Raw genomic sequence first — 20,603 nt, forward strand, 5'->3', positions numbered from 1 at the left:
ACCCAAAAGAAGAAAATGTTACCACACACAGTGGAAAGAATGAATCCTCTGGGGTCAGAGGTCTAATATTCAAATCTCACCTCTGCCGCTACCTGAGTGACATTGGGTTGGAGGGACTTGTTTTAAAAGGAAAATTCTTTATTCCAGCTTTTGCCTTGATTAAGGAGGCAAAACTTAGGATAAAGAGAATTAAAAGGAGAAAGCGTGTCAAGGTTGTTGTGTTTGTCCTTTGTTTTCGAAGAGGACCATGACATCAAGGAAATGAGGACATGACTTGCAGTTGGCTTGGATTTGAGTGAGGGAGGGCTGTGCAAGGTCACCAACCTCACTTTCTCCTCCAGAGCCATCTGGTTCCAGTGACCTGATATTCAACAGGATGACTGGAGATGACCCAGGATGCAATAGGAGACCCTGGCCCTTTTAGGCTCAGGTCTTTTCATGTACTCACTTAGAGTGAGGTAACATCCATTCATTGAATAGGCCTCTTTAAAAAGTGAGTCAAGGGATAGCCCCTTTAATTAGGAAAAAAAAGAAAACTCAAGGTGGGAGGGGAAGACCCTCAGGGTTGCTGTTCCAAAGAGAAAGCTACCATTGACATTCACTCTAAGCCAGGAGGGTCCAAAATCGAGCCATTAAATGGAGCTTTGGCAGGGACCCCAAACTCAAAACTTCAGAGTGAACTGCAGGAAGGAAGGAAGGAAGGAAAGAAAGAAAGGAAAGAAAGAGAAACAGTTACCATTGACATTCACTCTAAGCCAGGAGGGTCCAAAATCGAGCCATTAAATGGAGCTTTGGCAGGGACCCCAAACTCAAAACTTCAGTGTGAACTGCAGAAAGGAAGGAAAGAAGGGAGGGAGGGAAGGAGGGAGAGAGAGAGGGAGGGAGGTAGGGAAGAAGGAAGGAAGAAAGGAAGGAAGGAAAGAAAGAAGGAAGGAATCTAGCCAGTAAACCCTAAAACCCTAAGTGTCAAGCTAGCAAAACATTAACAGGCTTATCACTGGAGATCAGCAAGGGTTTCAAGATGGAGCCAGCTGTTTTTGATACCTTTCATAATGAGACAAAGACAATTCGGGTAAGTCCAGGTCGACAAAAGAGGATGGGCCATTGCACTTTTTGGGGTACCTCCCCAGTTGCCAATACTTGAAGGCTATGTGATATAGATCAGGGGAAACATCAGTTCTTTCTCTGGAGATGGATAGCATTTTTTATTATAAGTCCTTCAGAACTGTCTTGATCATTGTACTGCTGACAACAGCTAAGTCATTCACAGTTGACCATCATATAATATTGTTATTCTGTGTACAATGTTTTCCTGGTTCTGCTCATTTCACTTTGCATCAGTTCATGTAAGTGTTTCCAGGTTTTTTTGAGAGCATCCCCCTCATCATTTCTTATAGCACATTAGTATTCCATCACAATCATAGACAAGAACTTGTTCAGCCACTCTCCAACTGATGGGCAGCTCCTCAATTTCCAGTTCTTTGGCACAACTAAAAGACCTGCTATAAATATTTTTGTATATATGGGTCCTTTTGCCTTTTTTTTAATCTCTTTGGGATACAGACCTAGTACTGGTATTGTCTGGTCAAAGGGTATGCATGGCTTTATAACCCTTCGGGCATAGTACCAAACTGTTCTATGGAATGACTGAATCAGTATACAGCTTCACCAACAGGGCATAAGTGTCTCAATTTTTTCACGTCCCTTCCAACATTTGTCATTTTACTTTTCTGTCATACTAGGCAATCTGAAAGGTGAAGGGAGGTAACCCAGAGTTGATTTAATTTGCATTTCTCTAATCAATGGTGATTTAGAGCATTTTTTATATGACTATAGATAGCTTTGATTACTTTGTCTGAAAACTGCCTGTTCATATCCTCTGACCATTTATCAATTGAGGAATGGATCATATTTCTATAAATTTGGCTCAGTTCTCTATATATTTGAGAAATTAGGCCTTTATCAGAGAAACTTTAAAGCAGGTGATACCAAGGATGCAGACTGAGTGAAGCCTCCCCCAATATTGATTTACAAACAGGAATGAGAACAGTAGGTCACTGAGTCAGTATAACTTTCAACTGTTGGACTAGATGGTCTCTGAGGTCCTTTCTAGCTCTACGGCTACAATACTATTATGTGATATAGAGGATAAACTTCTTGATCTGTGGGGGCAGAAAAATGGCATCAACTCGCTGCCACAGCCTTAATAAAGGGACCAGCCTTCTAGGCTTACCTATTAGACTTCAATTACAGAGCTGAGTATGTCACTTTCTCTGTGTGTGTGTGTGTGTGTGTGCGCGCGCGCGCGCGCGCCCGCGCATCCTTGTGCTAAGCCACCTCTAAGGACAGCTCATGAATGCTCCTGACTGTGCTACAAGCAGCCCAGGGTCTTGGCAACATTGCTGGCTGAAGGATTTGGCAATGAAGATTCTGTGTTATCAAGTCAGGAGCCGCTGTGCCTTTGACAACACCTTCTGAGCCTTTCCCTCTTCTTAGAGGTGTGCCTATATCAAAGTCACCAGACCCTCCTGATTAGAGGTCATAGGACCTTGACAAATGCAATTTTGGGTCTCCTGAAAGCATCCCCCAACCAAAAGTATTTTCCTGAGACCTACTCTGAGACCTAAAACTTTTTTTTTTTTGCAGGGGGAAAGGCAGGGCAATTGGGGTTAAGTGACTTGCCCAAGGTCACACAGCTAGTAAGTGTGTCAAGTGTCTGAGGCCGAATATGAACTCAGGTACTCCTGACTCCAAGGCTGGTGCTCTACTCACTGCGCCACCTAGCTGCCCATTTTTTTTTGGACCTAAAACTTTTATCATTGTCATACTTTAATGGCATCTTAATTGGACTAAAAGCAACGGTGTTGTTGTTTTGTTTTGTTATCTCTGAGGGGTAAGAATTAGGTAGTATCATTGTAACCAAGGACTATTTTTTTCCTGATTAATCTGCTAACATTCACTTGTCCTATACCTGAAATCTAGAGTACATGATACAAAAGAGGGCTACAGTTTTTATGCAGAAGAGAAAGGTCTGTAGCATGGAGATGGGGAGGCAGGGAAATGGAAAGATTCTCAGTGCCTGGGAACAGCATGAGGACACTGGCTGTCTTAGGAGGTAGAGTGTAAAGGAGAGACTGAAAGGAAGTGTATATCTGGAGGACAAGCTTAACCTACCTCAAAATTTTGCCTAAAAAAAATTTCCTTCAAAGCACAACTTAAGTGTTGCCTACTTTTGGGACGGGGGGTGGCGGGAGGTGGCAGGGGCAAGCTTTCTTGATCCCTCCAGATTTAGTGTTTTGCCCCAAACCACCATCACTTGGCATAGCTTGGTATTTATTCCATATAGATTTTGTAGAGAAGGCCCCTGAGGCCATGTTTTTGTTTCAGGTTTTGTTTTTGTACCTCTTGTCTCCTAACACAGAGCTTCAAACATAAGAATACTTGTTGAATTGAAGTGAACTAAACTGAAGTTGACTCATATTATTAGGAAACTACTGTACTGCTTTGATGAGGGTAGAATGTCAAGGTTTGAGATTTGAGGAAGTTGACATGGGTTCCCCTTTCTTCAGAAAACCAGAACTCAATCTCTTGCTGCTTATTAACTTTTGGAATTTATAAGGGTGTGTATATGTGTGTGTGTGTGTGTGAGAGAGAGAGACAGAGAGTGTGTATCTCTGTGTGTGTATATGTGTATGAGGGTATATGTTTCTGTATATGTTTGAGTTTGTGTGTGTGTTTGTGTGTGTGTGTGTGTGTGTGAAAGAGAGAGTGTATATGTGTATGTGTGTGAGTGTGTGCTGTGAGCAGAAAGACTGGGGTAAAAAAAGAGGTCCTATAAATATTTTTGTCCATGTGGGTCCTTTTCCCTTTTGTATGATCTCTTTGGGATGCAGACATAGTAGGGGTATTGCTGGATTGCCCCCCAGCTGTACAGTTTCCCAGTAACCTTTCGCTGTTCAAGAGCCTTACCTACACTCATTTTCTTGCCTCATCTACCAATAGGGAACAAAGCCAGAAGTTTTTACAAAACTAAATGAAGGCCTAGGCATAAACTACATTTCCAATCAAACTGGAAAGAAGTTGGGCCATTTCCTAAACAAAATGCCACAAGGTTAAGTTCCCTATCTCTTTAATTTGTGGACACAGGGGGAAGTGAAATTGAGTTACTCTTAATCCTAACTGAATCAATTAGATGGCATAGTAGATGGAGCATTGGATTTGAAGTCAGGAAGACCTTGGTTCAAATCCTTCCTTAGTCACTAGCATGTCTCTGAGCAAATCATCTAACCCTTTTCCTCATCCCTAATGGCTCCAGAGGTGAAAGTGAGGTTGGTGACTTTTCACAGCCCTCCCTCACTTAAATCCAATTCACTTGCCTATCATGGCATCACCTCCCTGATGTCATGGTCCTCTTCGAGAACGAAGGACAAACAGCAATCTGAAGTGGAAGATAGCACCTAGCTCCCTGGGTTGTTGTGAAGACCAAATGAAATAACACATAATGTGCTTTACAAACCTTACAATACTATTTAAATATTAGCTATTATTATTATTAAAATAAAAAAGATAAACATCTCAATGACAGAAGAGTGGACTAGAGTTTAGTGGTCTTTGAAATTTGAATCTTTTCTTCCCTTCTCTGCTTCTTGGGCGGCAAGGCTAACTTACACCTCAAAATGAATACTACCTTTATTTTTTCCCCTCAATTAGAAAGAAAACAAACCAACCCTTTACATCTACAATGCAGTAACTCAAGAAACAATGCCAATAATGGGGAGCATTTACCTTCTTGGTAAAAAAGTGTCCTACCTGAAAACACTGATAACCTTGAGATGTGGCTTTCCAGTGAGTGTCTTCTGTCTTCGGACTCCTCAAGGAAAGGAGATGTATGACTGTAATACACTGATTGATTACCAAACAGATATAGGTACAGTATATTGCTTTGTTTTTTTTTACTTGGAAACTCTTTATAAAACTTGTTCATCACAGGTCAATTTCCAATACAACAAACTCCAAGATTCTCTCTGAATTATTTTTTTTAAACCGAAATTTGGCTTGAAGTTAATATTAAAAAAATAAGAATTGATATTTATATAGTGTATGTTCTAATACAACGCCCATTTTACAGATGAGCAAACTGTGGCTTAGAGAAGCAATATTGTATATTTATTGAAGTAAATGATTTGAAGATTGGAGAAAGGGAAAGGCTGGAGAGGGAAGACTTTTTAGTTATACTATATAAAGATACTTGTTTTAAGGATGTTGGGTTTGTGTTATGGGTACTATACAAGTGGGCTGTTCTTTGCTTCAGCTTTTTCTATAGAATTTATATAGCTATTACATAAATATTATTACATTATAATATTTACATACAACTTACATGCAAATACAAATTTACATATAATTATGCATAATAATTTGTTGCATATTATTTATTATATAATACTCAATTATATAATAAAACTTATTATTACGTAATAAAAATAATGAGCATTTATAGTGCTTTAAGATTTGCAAAGTGCTTTGCAAATCCGATCTCATTTTATCCCCACAATAACCCTGGGAGGTAGGTGCTGTCATTATCCTCACTTTACAAGAGAAGAAACTGAGGCAGAGAGTGCTTAAGTGATTTGCCTGGGCTTGCATAGTAAGTATTTGAGTATTTGAGGCCAAATTTGATTTCCTCGCTCTAACTCTAGTTTTGCACCACATAGCTGCCTCCTATCTCATGAAATCTTCACCAAACAATTATGAAGACTTAACATTTCTCCTTTCTGTAACTTATTCTTATTTCAGGACTTCAAAGTCTTTGAGATTTATTCATCTGAGCTCACCAAACATCACAAAACTCTGTAACAAAATTTTGTCTTTTCCAACAGGGAAACTGAAAGCCAGAGAAGTAACACAATTTGCCCCTTTTCTCTTGATGTATGGTGTAGCTTTTGTTTGCCCAGCACCACACTAAACATTAGGAAGCATTAGAAAAGTCATCCAGTTTGCCATCCCTTGTGCTAAAGAAACTCAAAAGCCACTTTCTTATCCCAAACATCAGAGCATCAATGACAAGCTGGGAATAGACAGCTTTGCTTGCTTTCAGGTGATCCTGCCAAGAGTTTAATATGACAACCCCTCTCTATACCTGTATAGCAATCATTCAACCAATACACTTTTTAAAAATTAAATTATTTGATTAATTTATTTTTAGTTTTCAACATTCATTTTTATAAGATTTTGAGTTCTAAATCTCCCCCACCCCCCCGCCCAAGACGGCATGCAGTATGATATAGGCTATATATGTATGATCATATTAAACACATTTCCACATTAGTCATGTTGTAAAAGAAGAATCAGAACAAAAGGGAAAAACCATGAGAAAGAAAAAAAGAGAGAGCAAAAAGGATGCTTCGATCTGCATTCAGACTCCGTAGTTCTTTCTCTGGATATGGATAGCATTTTCCATCATGAGCTTTTTGGAATTATCTTAGGTCATTGCATTGGTGAGAAGAGCTAAGTCTATCAAAGGTGGTCATCGCACAATGTGGCTGTTACTGTGTACAGTGTTATCCTGGTTCTGCTCATTTCACTCAGCCTAAGTTCATGTAAGTCTTTCCAGGTTTTTCTGAAATCTGCCTGCTCATCATTTCTTATGGAACAATAGTATTCCATTACATTCATATAACACAACTTGTTCAGTCATTCCCCAGTTGATGGGCATCCCCTCAATTTCCAATTCTTGGCCTCCACAAAAAAAGGTGCTATAAATATTTTTTGTACATGTGGGTCCTTTTCCCTTTTTTATCATCTCTTTGGGATACAGAGCTAGTAGTGGTATTGCTGGATCAAAGGGTATGCCCTTTGAGCATAGTTCCAAATTGCTCTCCAGAATCAACCAATACACTTTTATTCAATGACTACTGTAACTGTTATGTGGTTGGAAGACATGGAACACTATAATCTCCTAAGGATTGAAAACAAGTATCCACCCGAGGCAAGGAAAACACCTTTGTGGCTGTGAGCAGACTGAAATATGTAAAAAATAAGGAATTATTAAGAAGTAAAGTACAGATTATCAGGAGGCAACTAGGTAGTTCGGTGTATAGAATGCTGGGCGCGGAGTCAAGAAGGCTGGAATTCAAATCCAGCCTCAGATATTTACTAGCTGTGTGACCCTGTGCAAGTCACATAACTTCTATTTGCCTTAATCCATTGGAGAAGGAAATAGCAAACCACTTCAGTATCTTTGCCAAGAATACTCAATGGACAGTACAGTGCACACAGTTGTGAAGAGTGGGACATGATTCAACAACAACAATAACAATAACAGATTATTAACAAAAAAAATTTAAGAGCAAATGAGATCTGATGTTCATGTGGCAAGAACATATGATAACCAATGGAAAATCTGTATATTCTTTTGGTATCCAAGAGGAGGCACTGCAAAGTGAAGGCATTAGGGTAGATCTTCTGTGAGGAACTTATGGGAGGATATAGGATATAGATAAGAACTGCACCATAATCCTAGGATTCCTCCATCCTGAGACGCAATGATATGGTAGATCCAGTGCGGCTTTCTATAGGGCATCACATTGTTACTCTTTAGTGGATGTGTCCCTCCATTGTTCTAGCTGTCTGTGTTTCTCTCTGAAAACAGCTTTTGGGCCTTATCTCTTCAGGGTCTTCTGATTATCTCAGATGTAGTGACTAGAAAGCCTCTCTCTGATGAAGGCAAATTGATAGCTCTTCTAGTACCTAAAGTTAGCTAAAAAGAAAAAAAGAGGCACAGCACTCAATTTCTTCAACAGTAAAGTGGAGATAATGATAACACCTACCTCCCAGGCTTGTTGAAGGATCAAATGAGATGATGTTTGTAAAGCACTAGGCACAGGGCTCTATAAATGCTCGTCTTCTTCCTCCTGTGGTCACATGGCTAGTAAATACCAGAGGCTGAGTCTAAGTTGAGCACTCTAGCCATTGTACTATGCTGTTTCTCTTTTGCAGAGAGAAGCAAAGCAGCTTATTTGCTTTTATTTTCAAATAAGAAAGAGTAGAAAGCCATAGAATCTTAGAGGGAAAAAAGGACACTGCAGGCTATCTTTTCTAAATTAGTAGCCAACTTAGGAGTTGCCTTTATGTCTTTCCTGGTAGGTGATGCTCATAGCCTCTGTAATAGAAAATACAGACTTTGTTTCTTAAAGATCTCCTTAAGTTCTGATATTTTTTTAATGAGAAAGTCATCCTGTCTTACAAAGTACTTCATTCTGTTTCTGATAACTCAATGGTTATTAAGTTCTTTATATTCTTTATATACACCTAAACCCCAATTAATGTAACTAACCAGATACTCCAACCCTGATACCTTTTCAGGTGAAAACTCCTCTTTGACTGAATCACAAAATCAATAAACCAAAGGGGTAAATTAGGTGTGAATGAATCCTGAACAACTCTATTGACTCAATCAATCAATCAAACAATTCATCAGCTAAAGCAGGACTGTCCAACCTTGGGGCTTTATTGAAACAACAGACAATATATTTTGATTTGCCATTTTAGTGAGAGCTCTGAGGTAGCTGGGCTTCGTCTACTAAAACATTTATGTAAATTTCTATGCTTGTAGATGGCCGCATTTTGGGCAGCCCTGAACTAAAGGTATAAACTAGGTATGACTTGAATAAAAACTTATGAGCCACACAGGAAACATCTTGTGGTTAGTTGAAGAGAATCAGTCAACCTGTGGGCCTTGGATAAAATGACAAGCCATTTTGGAATCTGGCAATCCAATAGCAGGTCAGCCAAGTTCCTGAGAGGAAATCATTTGGGAAGGAGAAGAGAGTCTCTGTCTCCTTCTGTCTCTTCTCCTTTGACAAGAAGATGACCCTGTGAATTTTGAAAGGTCAGAAAATTTGGATTTCCCATGAGATGCTGGTAGCAGTATCCATGAAACGGCAGCTGATAGCAGCATCTACACTGGCAGCTAAGCACGAACTGAACCCACAGAAGAAAGCAGCTTCAGGACTCTACAAGGGCAGCAACTTTCAGGACCCAGCAGAAAGCTACAAACACTAGAGGGGATCTTCATGAAGATTCTGTAAAAGGAGAAAACGACTTCCAGAAATCAAGAACTCTGAATCACACCTTTGCCATATATGGTCTCTAAGCTTGAGTTTACTCTCCCCGGGGACCTTACATGTACAAGGGGAGACTGTATTCTCACTTTGGGGGATGTTTTACACAAACGTCTCTTGTTATACCACCTTGGTAAATCCCTTATTCTAAAAGTCAGTTCAGTCTGTCTGGATGGTAAACAATGGAGCAAACACCTGGTGAGGCTTTGTGAACAACAGTACTAAACAAACAAACAAACAAACATACTAGTACCCTGGGATCCCAATCTGCTAATTGGTAGAGTTAGTCCATAGAGAGTACTATATTTATACTAGGCTGGAAATCTATCTTGCATTGGTCTTAGGCCAGACCAATAGAGCTACATATTATTTTTGAAACAAAAGTAGAAATCTAAAGTGTGTGCTTTAGAAATTTAATTTGAAAGCTGAGAAGTGTCAATTAGTCTATATACCTCTGAAAATCCCTTGGACATTTGAGAGCTGCCCATTGTCTTCCTTCCTACCTAAGTGATCAGAGCTGATTCATTACATATGGACCAGTCTCGAAAGCAAGATCACCTCTTATACTTGCTTTTGGCCAGAGAGAAGTATAGTCCCAGATCCAATCCCTGAGTGGAGATGACAGGGAGTGAAAAAAAAATAAACAAACACCCTGAAGGGAAGGAAGATCTTCCTTTATTCCCTCTTTCTCATTGGCACATGGGAGAAATTATTCTTTCAATTCCACCTACCTCCTCACTCAGATAGATTCAAGGCCCTTCCAGTGGGCCAGACACGCAGGTCACAATAACAGAATGAAAGTTTGGTTCCTTAGTATCTTAGAAGTGACTGCTTCTGAATTCTCCTCTTAAATTCCTGCTCATAATTTTAAGTTCATAATGACCAAAAATATCATATTAGTGGTTCATAATGAATCCTCACTTAAAGAAACATTCTTTAACGGTGGACCAGAGATCGGGGTTCCCAGCCAGGAGCCCAGAAGAAAAAGCTTCCCAGTCAGTACCCTTCTGTGTGACTAAAACTAGAAGACCTATCCTGGCTTCCCCTGCATGTTCAGATGACAAACAAAGGAATGTAAGGAAATGCACATATCTAGGTCAACCATACATATTAATTAAAAGTAAAACTGGATTTATAAAATACAACTTTCATCAGAATAAATGAACAGTCTCAGATCTGAGTTCCAGTTGCATTGAGCCCAAGTAGGATAATGAGAGGGGAATGAAGACCATCAACTCCTACATATTGTCCACAATGCGCCTGATTTTTACTGGTGCTACAGCCACCACAGTAAGAAGCTACAGTCTTACAACTTGTCATTTACCACTTTAGCTCTTCCTTCCGCCTGTGGGCTTTGGGAGAGACCACAGTGCATGGCAGTCATAAGACTGACGCTGCTGCTATACGCTAGGAGAATGGCTTCTATTCCCTTTCAGTTTTTCCTCTTCTTTGTAGTCTCTCTCAAGTTCTTTCCCAATATTGTGCAATATTTCCTTGCATAGGAAAAAGATGAGTGAAAACTCAAAATCCCAGGCAATCTGCGTGGGCCTGGGTCATTCCTCCCCTTTGCAGAGGAGTTATTACACATAGAAAGGGAAGAGCATCAAAATATGTGTAATCTCACTATAAATTAGTAGTTTGTAGATAATTAAGTACCAGTAAATGAAATAATTGAATTTAGAGTGGGCTGTTAAAACTCTCTGCTTTCTCATGCCTATCTCTAGGGAAATTAAACATCTTAGAAAAAATCAAGAGAATAGGTGCCCTTTAATAAATAAACTGAATTTCCAATTATGGAGCTTTTGATAAGTAGTTTAATCAAAGCATTACTAAAGAACCATTGTGAAACTACACTCTCCTAGATACGAAATCACCATACTTGTCAGGGGACCCTCCTACTATGGTAGAGCTAATCTGAGTCAAGAGTCAGGCTACAGCAAACTGGGACAGGGAACACAAGATTAGTAACTATGGGGAGATAAATACAGCAAATAGGAAGGAAGGTCAAGAACACATGATGTCTAATTTAGGTTTGAAGCCAAGGAAGACTGGTAGGAAGTCAAGTTCTGCTAAACCAAAATCAAGATCACTGTGGAGCAGGCCGAAGAGGGTTAGGTTCAGTCACGTAGTCTGGGGTTCCCTCCTTGTGTAAATATATGCTCGGTTGCACATTTTCTTTTGACAAGGGGAGGAAAAGGCAAATAACAAAGAATGGGAAAAAGGGAAATAACAGAATGGCAAAAGGGGAGAGAGGAAAGGCAAAAAAAAAAAGAAAAGAGAGAGAATGGAAGACAGTGTCTTAGGTCAAATGAAAGGTCTCATATAAACTAAAATAATTATAGTAACACTTTTTTGCGGTATATATGCTACCAAGCATTCTTAATCTCCAAGATCAAAAGGGGTCCAAAAGAGCATTTTTTTCATATAGATGTTTATAGTATGCAATTTTTTTCTTTTGAAAGCTATTTATGTCTTTTGACCATGTGCATGTATGGGAAATTTAATCAATATTATAGGTGAGGTAAAAGAAACACTCTGAAGTCAGGGTAGCATTTCCAAATGAATGACTGGGCTGGAAGCAGAATCCCTCTAGACTAATACAGAGGCTAGATCTGCTTTCCGGGCAGGAACACACATTCCATCACAACCACAATAGCAAACCACCTTCATTTTGGTCAAGCAAACTTTGTGAACTACAAATCACAGTCAAAGACGAGGAGGATAAAATGTTATTCATCCTCACCCACAGGAACAACACTTCGCTTAGATGTATGGGATGGATGGAAAGAATTTCTGACTGGTTGTCTCCAAGGACAAAAGCTTAAAGTTCAACGGTATCTATCAGAAGAGGAACCAGTACTCAAGTATGGCTGCTATAAAAATAAATGTTAACTATATTAACAAAGCTTATTTTCCCCCCATAAGCAATACTCACAAGAACTGCTTTTCCTAATAATCCTTGACACAGACCTGCAATGCTACAGTACACACACACACACACACGTACATATATTTATGTATGTGTATATACATATATATGCATACTTACATCTATATATACATATGTAAACACATACATATATAATGAATATACATATATACATATATATAATATATATATTATGCTCCATAAAATTATGGGCAATCCAGAGATGGAAGGAATTGCAGAGATCATCCTGTCCATTTTCTTACTGTCTGGGTCTCTACCTTTATCATACAGAGCAAAGTGAGAGAGCTATGCGGTTAATGATTCATAGCCATAAAAGATGGTATCTCAGGCTTTTTACTTGTGTGAAGAAACTGTCATTGGTCAGTACTTTGAAACTTTCTGTGATGTCCTGGCTTCGACTTCAGCCTAGATTTTTGTTGACCTTCTTGGATATGATAGGTCTCCCTCTCAATTGCCCCTTCCCCACAGAAAGTCTGTTCGTTCTTTCCCTCCTGGCTTCTTGATTGCAACTAGACTCAAGCAATCCCTACTCTTCCATTCTCTCCATCTCACCCTCACAGGAAGAGTAGGAACTTGGCAGGACAAGTGAATGATACTCAGGCTCAACAATCTAGGTTGGCTTAATGTCTTCCCACCAGCTACTGGATTCCTTCTCCACTACACCATTGCCCTCTGCTGGAGCTGTCTTCCATTGCTAGGACTTCTTCCTTAAAGCAAGGATGGTTATCTTTAGTCATGTCCATAGCCACATCCAATCAGAACAGAAAAGAATCTCCCAGGTCAACATCCTTCTGACTACCTCACTTCCTCACTGCAGAAACTCTCCCAATTTGCTTGGCAACTAAGTTGCAGTGAGAAAATTCTTCTCAACTCCCACCACGCCCCTGGCAGATGGAGCTGGGGTATGGGCAGCTAGGTGGCACAGTAGATACAGTGCCAGACTTGCAGTCAGAAAGATTCATCTTCATGAGTTCAAATCTGACCTCAGACACTTAACTGGTTGTGTGACCCTGGGAGAATCACTTAACCCTGTTTGCCTCATTTTCCTCTTCTGTAAAATGAAGTGGAGAAGACAGTGCACAGCCTACAGACAGTGTATATCACATCCAGCTATAGCCCCAGACTGAACCTCAAGCCAGAGCTTCCTCCCCTAGATAGGAATACAGGAGTACATTTAGTGCAGTCGATGCACAAGCAGGATTGTCACTCTTGCCTTACAACTACATCATCAATCTGGTCCCAGAAGCACCACTTCTAGTCTGGTTAATCTATTTATTGACCAGGCCCAACATTCTGCATGAACTGTTAGAAAGGAATCATCTGGTCCTTCACCGTCTCTTAAGATTCTAGCGCTCCTCAGCCCGGCATTTAAAGTCCTTCACCAGCTGGCTTCTCTCTGCCTCTCCAGGCTCATTCCCATGACTCCCTTTCCCCCGCACACTCTGTTCTTGTCAAGTTGCTCCATTTGCTGTTTCACAAACTTGGCACTTCATCTCCTATCTCCATGCTTTGAACAGGTTGTCCACTGTGCTTGGAATATACTCTATTCTCGCATCTGTCTCTTAGAATCCCTAGCTTCCTCAAAGGTTCAGCTCAGGTGGTAGGAAGCCTTTACTGATCCCTGTAGTTGTCAGTACTAGCTCCCTATTTCTCTTCAAATTGTCATCTATATAAACTCATCTGTTCATATTTGTATTTCCTTCCCCCTCCTCCATTAAAAAGTAAGATCCTTGAAGGCAGGGACTTTTTTTTGCTTTATCTTTGCATCCAGTGTCTAGCCCGGTGTTTATAGCACAGTAGATACATACTAAACACCATTAGGTTGGATTGCTGGATATAAGATTCCTAACTATAATTTTGTTCAATGGTCCTCTGATTATCATTCAGACCATAGACTTAGAGATGGAAAGGGCCTTCGAGGTTATCTGTTCCAGGTCCCTCATTTTACAGATGAAGAAACTGAAGTCCACTGAGGTAAAGTGACATGTCAAGTAGTAAGTGGCAGAGGCAGGATTCAAGACGTGACTTTGATTTCAAATCCAATGTTCTTTCCATCACACCATACAATGCTGATTTATTTACTTTTGTGGTGAAGTGTATAAAATATGGAAATGCAACCTCTCTAATGGGGTTTTGCCCCTCTTATGGAGGATTTCCTACACAGTACTCAAATGGAAGAGGAATTAATTCCCTATGTATGATGAAGTCCTCCAGATAGTCCTGTTTACTTCAAAGGTGATCCTAATATTTAATAACCCACACAGGAAAAAATAAATGGACAAAGAATGCCTTCTGTTTGGACTGTGACATTATGTTGAATGGGTAGTCCACTGATTTCACCCATTGATATCTGTATCCTTCATAATCACGAGATGGACCCAGACTTGAAAAGGAGGAAGCGAAAGGGCCATTTTGCCCTTAGAAAAGTATGGCCCTTTGAATGATCCCACACCGCTTCCTGACACAAATATCTCTTTTTAACATCAATATTATTCTGTCTCTATGAATGCTACAATCCTCAAAACATCAAAACTGCAGATGGCCCAAAGAGCAATGTCAAGATGCATAAGTGAAGTGTAGCATACCACCGACAATGACTGGATCACAAGAAGTCACGTCAATGTTGTCATCTAGGAAATGTTTGATGGGAAAAGGCAATGCAGTAGGACTGAAGGTTAGCAGGTGGACAATACGGATGTGGCATTAAAACCCCCTAAGTTTTAAAGGAGCTCAAAAGAGGCCTCCAGTATTGTCTTTTGAGAGAATATAGACAAGAATTATACAGGATCAGATAGCATAGGTAGATTATGATCTGTACCTGTGAAGAGGATGCCCGCATTATTGAGCTCATTTACATTCCGAAGCATAGTTAAATGAATCTCTTCTGGAGTTTTTCCATTGGTATAATCCACTAGAATTGCCAGTCATTTAACTTTTCCCCTTTTTGAATTAGAAAGATAAATAACTACCCCAACGAATTGTTAATAATTAGAAAGATAAATAACTACCCTAATGAAACTATGATCTCAGCAACATGGGTATTCTTTCCAATGATTCGGATCAAATCCACTCCACCCCTGTCCACTTTGTACAACTTTCATCCACGTCCTCCCAGGGATCTACACAATGTATTAACAACTATACTAAAATTCATTGGACATTGTAGGGATACCAGGAGAATACTAGGGCTGTCCACTGGTGTCTCACTCCAACTACAATCATGTAATGGATAGGGTACTGAACTAGAAGTCAGAAAGCCCCAAGTCCAAATTCTGCCTTAGTCATTTATTAGCTGTGTGACTAAGAGAATCATTTAACCTCTTTGCCCCAGTTTCCTTATCCATAAGATGAAGGGACTCCATGGCCTCAAAGGTCCATTCTGGCCCTAAATCTGTGATCTTATGATCCTTTTCACTGGTTCTATATTTCTCTGAAGACATTCTTTAAACCCCTTTTCCCATATAATTCCTTATTTATGGTATGTTGCCTCCTACTCATACCTAACATATTACCTCTGGGGTGATCCTCAACTTCAATTTTTTGAAGACTAGTAGTCTATGATTTGAAGCTGTATACTATCACTGAAGGAACATTGCACATGGTATAATATTTACAAATGGGACCTGTGTGAGTCAAATGACTTATTACTACTCACTTTGTCAAATGTTAATTGCTATAGTATTTAATAGGAATATTTTTTGGCACACTTCTACCTAGCAAGAGATAAACTTTTTTAAAAAAAGTTATTTATTTATTTTTAATTTTCAACATTCATTTCCACAAGATTTTGAGTTCCAAATTTTCTCCCCACCTCTCCCCTACTCCCCACCCCAAGATGGCATGCATTCTGATTACCCTTTCCCCCATTCTGCCCTCCCTTCTATCACCTCTCCCCTTATCCCCTTACTCCTTACTTTCTTGTAGGGTAAGATAAATTTCTATACTCCATTATCTGTATATCTTATTTCCCAGTTGCATGTAAAAACAATTTTTAACATTTGTTTTTAAAACTCTGAGTTCCAGATTGGCAAGAAATAAACTTCATAAGAATATTTAATGTACTGGGTACCTACTTTTATCAGCTTTTTAGATTAACTCTCCTATTTTGTTATGTTCACTCAGGTATCAGAAGAGGGTAGCACTTTATATGGCTGCATTTTATGGATATATTGAGCTCACAGAGTGGACCCTACAGCAAGGAGCAAGACCCAATGAAGCAGTTGGCATACATCCCTACCGAGAATGGTGTCATGAAACTTATCATCCGGATACTATTAAATGTCCCATTCATGCAGCTGCAGAAACAGGCCAACTATTGATACTTAAGACCTTTATCAACTACAATGTCTTGTGCCTGGATTGTAAGAATACAGTGGGACAAATCCCACTGACAATTGCTCTCAAACACAGGCATAAAGACTGTGTGTTATATTTGGTGGCTAAGATGTGGTCCATGGTTTCTTATCCTAAAATTTCAATCTCCATGAGGATCTATATTAAAATAAAACAATGGCTTCTAAGAGCTCAGCATCACATCCTTCAGAGAAGATGCCACAATGGGACTCAAGTGTTCAGAACACGTGTTGGAGATTTTGTCATGGTGGATGGCTTCACCCAACCAAAAATGACCTCCAAAGAATGGAGTAAAGCTGGGAATAAGGGCATAAAAAGTAAAGTTTCCAAATTGCCAAGTTTCCATGAAAAAACCCAAAGCAGGAAAACTTCAGATGCTTTGACAGTTCCACAGCAGCAGAAAAGTGTAGGACGCATAAAATTGCCTCCAATAAAGGAAGCAAATAAGTTTTCAAAATTACAAGAATGTCACTCAAGCAACCAGAAAAAAAAGATGGCTACATCTAGGAAGAAGGAAATGATGACAATGAATCTGTACTCAGCCCAAGTTCCTCTTCCTTCACTTGCTACTAGGGGCTATTCACATCCTCCTTTTTACTATGTGACACCTAAGGCGGCCCACTTCCTAACTTCATCCCTTGAATCTTTCTTAGAATACAGTGGGAAGACTGCGAGAGAGAATGCAATTTACTGCTTAGCTACTGCCAGGTATTTTTCTTCTTTAACCATTCATATTGGCTGATATTTAAAATTGTGCATCCTAGGTCAAAAATTATCATCATCATCATCTGTGTAGTACACGCTCTGAAGCACTTATCTCTGCTCTCCTCATTCATGAGTTGGGTTCCCAGAGCTTAGGAATGTAGCCTTACAGTGAAGAACACTTGGAATCAAGTCTTGCTCCCTGCCTTCTAGTTTAAAACCATTTCCACTGCCTCAATGGAAATGACATAGGTATGGGCTTATGAACATTTGAACTCTGATGATGAGGAGGAGGAGTGAGTAGTCAGCTACCCTCTGGGGACCCTGCCTTAAGTATGAGTGTCCAGTTGGGAGATAAGCCTAGAGTTGGTGCTAAATTTGTATTATAGCTATATCTTATCATAGGTCCCCTACAAACTATAACACCCTATTCTCCTTGTAGTTAAGGTTTATCTTACTAATGATTATCTGGTTACAATAGCATTCTTAGAAGGGTTTTTAGAACAAAATCGAGTTGTGTGGGTCTCATGCCTATTCAGTATACCATATTTTCAACTGAGTTAAATGTGAATTAGAAATTCTCTAAGCCTGTCAAATAAAGTTATGTGAGGTTCTGCCAAATTCTAGTTTAGGTTCTCAGTATAGTATTGCATAAGTCAAACATGGAGCCCTTTCCTCTTGGGGAATTTTCATAAGTGCTATGGAGTTTCCCAGTGAACAATTGAATATTAAATCACAAGGTCCTTTGGTTGTTTTTTTTAAGACAAATAGGGAATTATCAGTTCCACACATTGTGTTTAAAAGTGTTTCTGTAAGTGAGAACAGAACAAAGAATTTGAAAAACAAGGGGAAGAAAATATTAAAAAAGCATCAGTCTGGAGTCAGCAAACTATAACCCTGGGCCAAATAATCCAGAAGCTGCCTGCTTTTGTATAGCCTGAAAACTAAGATATTTTTTACAGTTTTAAATAAAGTTTTATTGTATTTTTAAATGTAAAAATTATTCTTACCTTGAGGGCCATATAAAACAGGGTATAAAGTAATTAGACAATAATGCAAATGGAAGCAAATAGGTAAATAATTGAGTAGTAAAGTGACTCAAAATGAATTAAGCAAAGTAGTGAGATGAAGCTCTTGGAGATAAGATTGGACGGGATGAGAATACTGGATGAAAGTGATAGTATCTGGTGATAAGCAACATTATTTGAACCAGATGCTTCTGAGACATTACTTATCAGAAACACCCACACCCACTGGTGACACACCGTGATTCTGTCATTTCCACTTCACGTAACTATCATGCTATGAGTCTGTGCACCTGCTCCTTACTGTTTGGCAGATTGCTGCCACCTAGTGGTGGTAATTTGGACTGGACAAAGTTAGGAGCCAACCTAAAAAATGACGTTAACAATTCACTGTGTCATAAGTTTTAGAGTTGAAAGGATTTTTAAAGATTGATCATCCTTTGTTTTACAGATGAGAAAACTGAAGCTCAAAAACATTTCAGTGATTTTTCCCAGGCAGTACAACTAAGTAACACAAGCAGTATTCAAACCAAGGGATACCAATTTAATTCAATTCAGTTCAATAAGAATCAATCAAGTGCCCACTGCATGCAAGCACTGTGGGAAGTGATTCAAGGACAAAAAACCAAAACATTACCTGCTCTCAGTGAGTTTACATCCAAATCTAGTGCTCTTGCTATAGGTGAGGAATTAACCTACTTTTTTCCCCCCTACTGAGGTATCTGTGAGTAGAATTTTTCTTAAATGACCTTCTAGGACACTAAACAAAATTCTAACAAGTTGGATGATGAATTTTAAAATTATTATTATTTTTAAAATTTTTTTTAATTTTAAAATTATTTATCCTCAGATTCACGATGCAAAATGAGAAACAAAACATGATTTTATTTTACCAACAGATGTTTACAGGAAGGTCTGCTAAGGGAGATCCCAGCTCTGCACTAGAAGGGGTCGCTCTCTTCTGTGTGACTCCCAGAACTGTCCCAAGCCTTCATGCTGCTCATGACACCAAGAAACATAAAAACAGGGCCAACTACAAGCGTTTATGAGAAATAACATTAGATCCACCGAATTCAGTCTTTAACACAATTTTTAAAAATGACACAATTAGAAACAGGTGCAGTTGCACCCAGATGAAATAAGGAAGGTTTAAAGACTGCCAGTTCTTCATATCTACTTTTCCTCTCAGTGCTCCATTGAGAGCAAGAGAACAAGTGCCTACCAAAAATAAAAATAAAAAATACAGTTATATGCCTCTTTGCTTGTCCTTTTGTAGGTCACCTCTCATGGTCTTCTATGTGGAGGGTTGAGTTTGAAGAAGGGGACTACAGATGCTGCTACCAATAGTCATGTTCCATGTATTGGGGGTCCCTCTCACTTCAATCTTCTCTCTTCTCTTTTCTCTCAAGAGATCTCCAAAACTCTGACTGTACAGGGAGAAATCTTGCCTTCTAGTCTTTATCTCAAGTTAGCTTTCTTTCTTTTCAAGCTGGGAAAAAATATGACTTCCCAAGGTCAGCAAAGACTGTTACATGTTGAGTTAAATGAAAGTGACAGGAACATGAACAAAGTTTTAACTGCTGAAGATTCTACATTCTACTGAATTGATTTTTTTCCCAGTTCCTGAATAGTGGTATTGCCATTATCCCCACTGTCTCACTTAAGAACTATATATTTACAAAATTAACAACTGATATGAGAAAGATCCGAGGTTCTTTGCAGACTTTGTGTGCAGATCTGATATGCAATCTCTGATTGGAAAGGTTAGACTAATGGACAACTAAAACTATGGACTGCGGGGTGTCCCTCATATCTAGATCTAAACAGGGAAAGATTAGATTTCATCATAAATTGTTATTTTCTTGCAGTGCATTTAAAGAAAAGCGATGGCTTCAGCAGTTAGAAATCGCAAAGACCATGGCAAAGAAGAGCATTTATAATCTAACTCCTGAAGGCCTGACTTCAAAATGAAGATCCTTAGGAGGCTTTCCTTTGAGAAGGGAAAACTCCATTCATTTGTGTCTCTATAGCGCAGACATAATTCCTCATTGCTGATGCCAACAAACCTCATGCAACAGTAGTGAGAAAAGGCTCATAAACAGGTAAAGAGGCTTTAACACTGAATACTGCGATATCTGAATGTTGGCAACTTGAATTGCCAAATCACAGACGCTGAGTTGGAAGGGACATCCATCAGAGGCCATCTAGTTCAACCATGCCTGAACAAAAATCTCCAGTACTACCTGACAAGGGGTTGCTCAGCCTGAAGAATTCCTGAAACAAGGAACTCACTAGCCCCTCAGGTAGCCAATTTCACTTTTAAAGAGCTCTCGTTAACATGTTTTTCCTTATATTGAGCCCAAATTTCTCTCTGTACTTCTTCAACTAATTTTACCTAGTTCTAACTTCTGCAGCAAACCAGAGATAATCTGGTTCCTTTCCCACTTGATA

At 39.3% G+C, this 20,603-nt stretch overlaps 1 protein-coding gene across 1 annotated transcript in view; it reads left to right on the forward strand.

Moving 5' to 3' along the window:
- The window catches only part of ANKUB1 (ankyrin repeat and ubiquitin domain containing 1), a 36,887-nt gene extending 16,764 nt beyond the window's left edge, over nt 1-20,123 (forward strand). The window contains exons 3-6 of the mRNA XM_036756842.1: nt 4,711-4,927; nt 11,872-11,986; nt 16,195-17,133; nt 20,021-20,123. Coding sequence (XP_036612737.1) covers nt 4,711-4,927; nt 11,872-11,986; nt 16,195-17,133; nt 20,021-20,123 — 1,374 coding nt within the window. The remainder of the gene's footprint in view (nt 1-4,710; nt 4,928-11,871; nt 11,987-16,194; nt 17,134-20,020) is intronic.
- The last annotated feature ends 480 nt before the right edge of the window (nt 20,124-20,603 follow it).

The sequence above is a fragment of the Trichosurus vulpecula genome, chromosome 4 (genome assembly GCF_011100635.1).
Source record: "Trichosurus vulpecula isolate mTriVul1 chromosome 4, mTriVul1.pri, whole genome shotgun sequence".
Classification (NCBI taxonomy): domain Eukaryota; kingdom Metazoa; phylum Chordata; class Mammalia; order Diprotodontia; family Phalangeridae; genus Trichosurus; species Trichosurus vulpecula.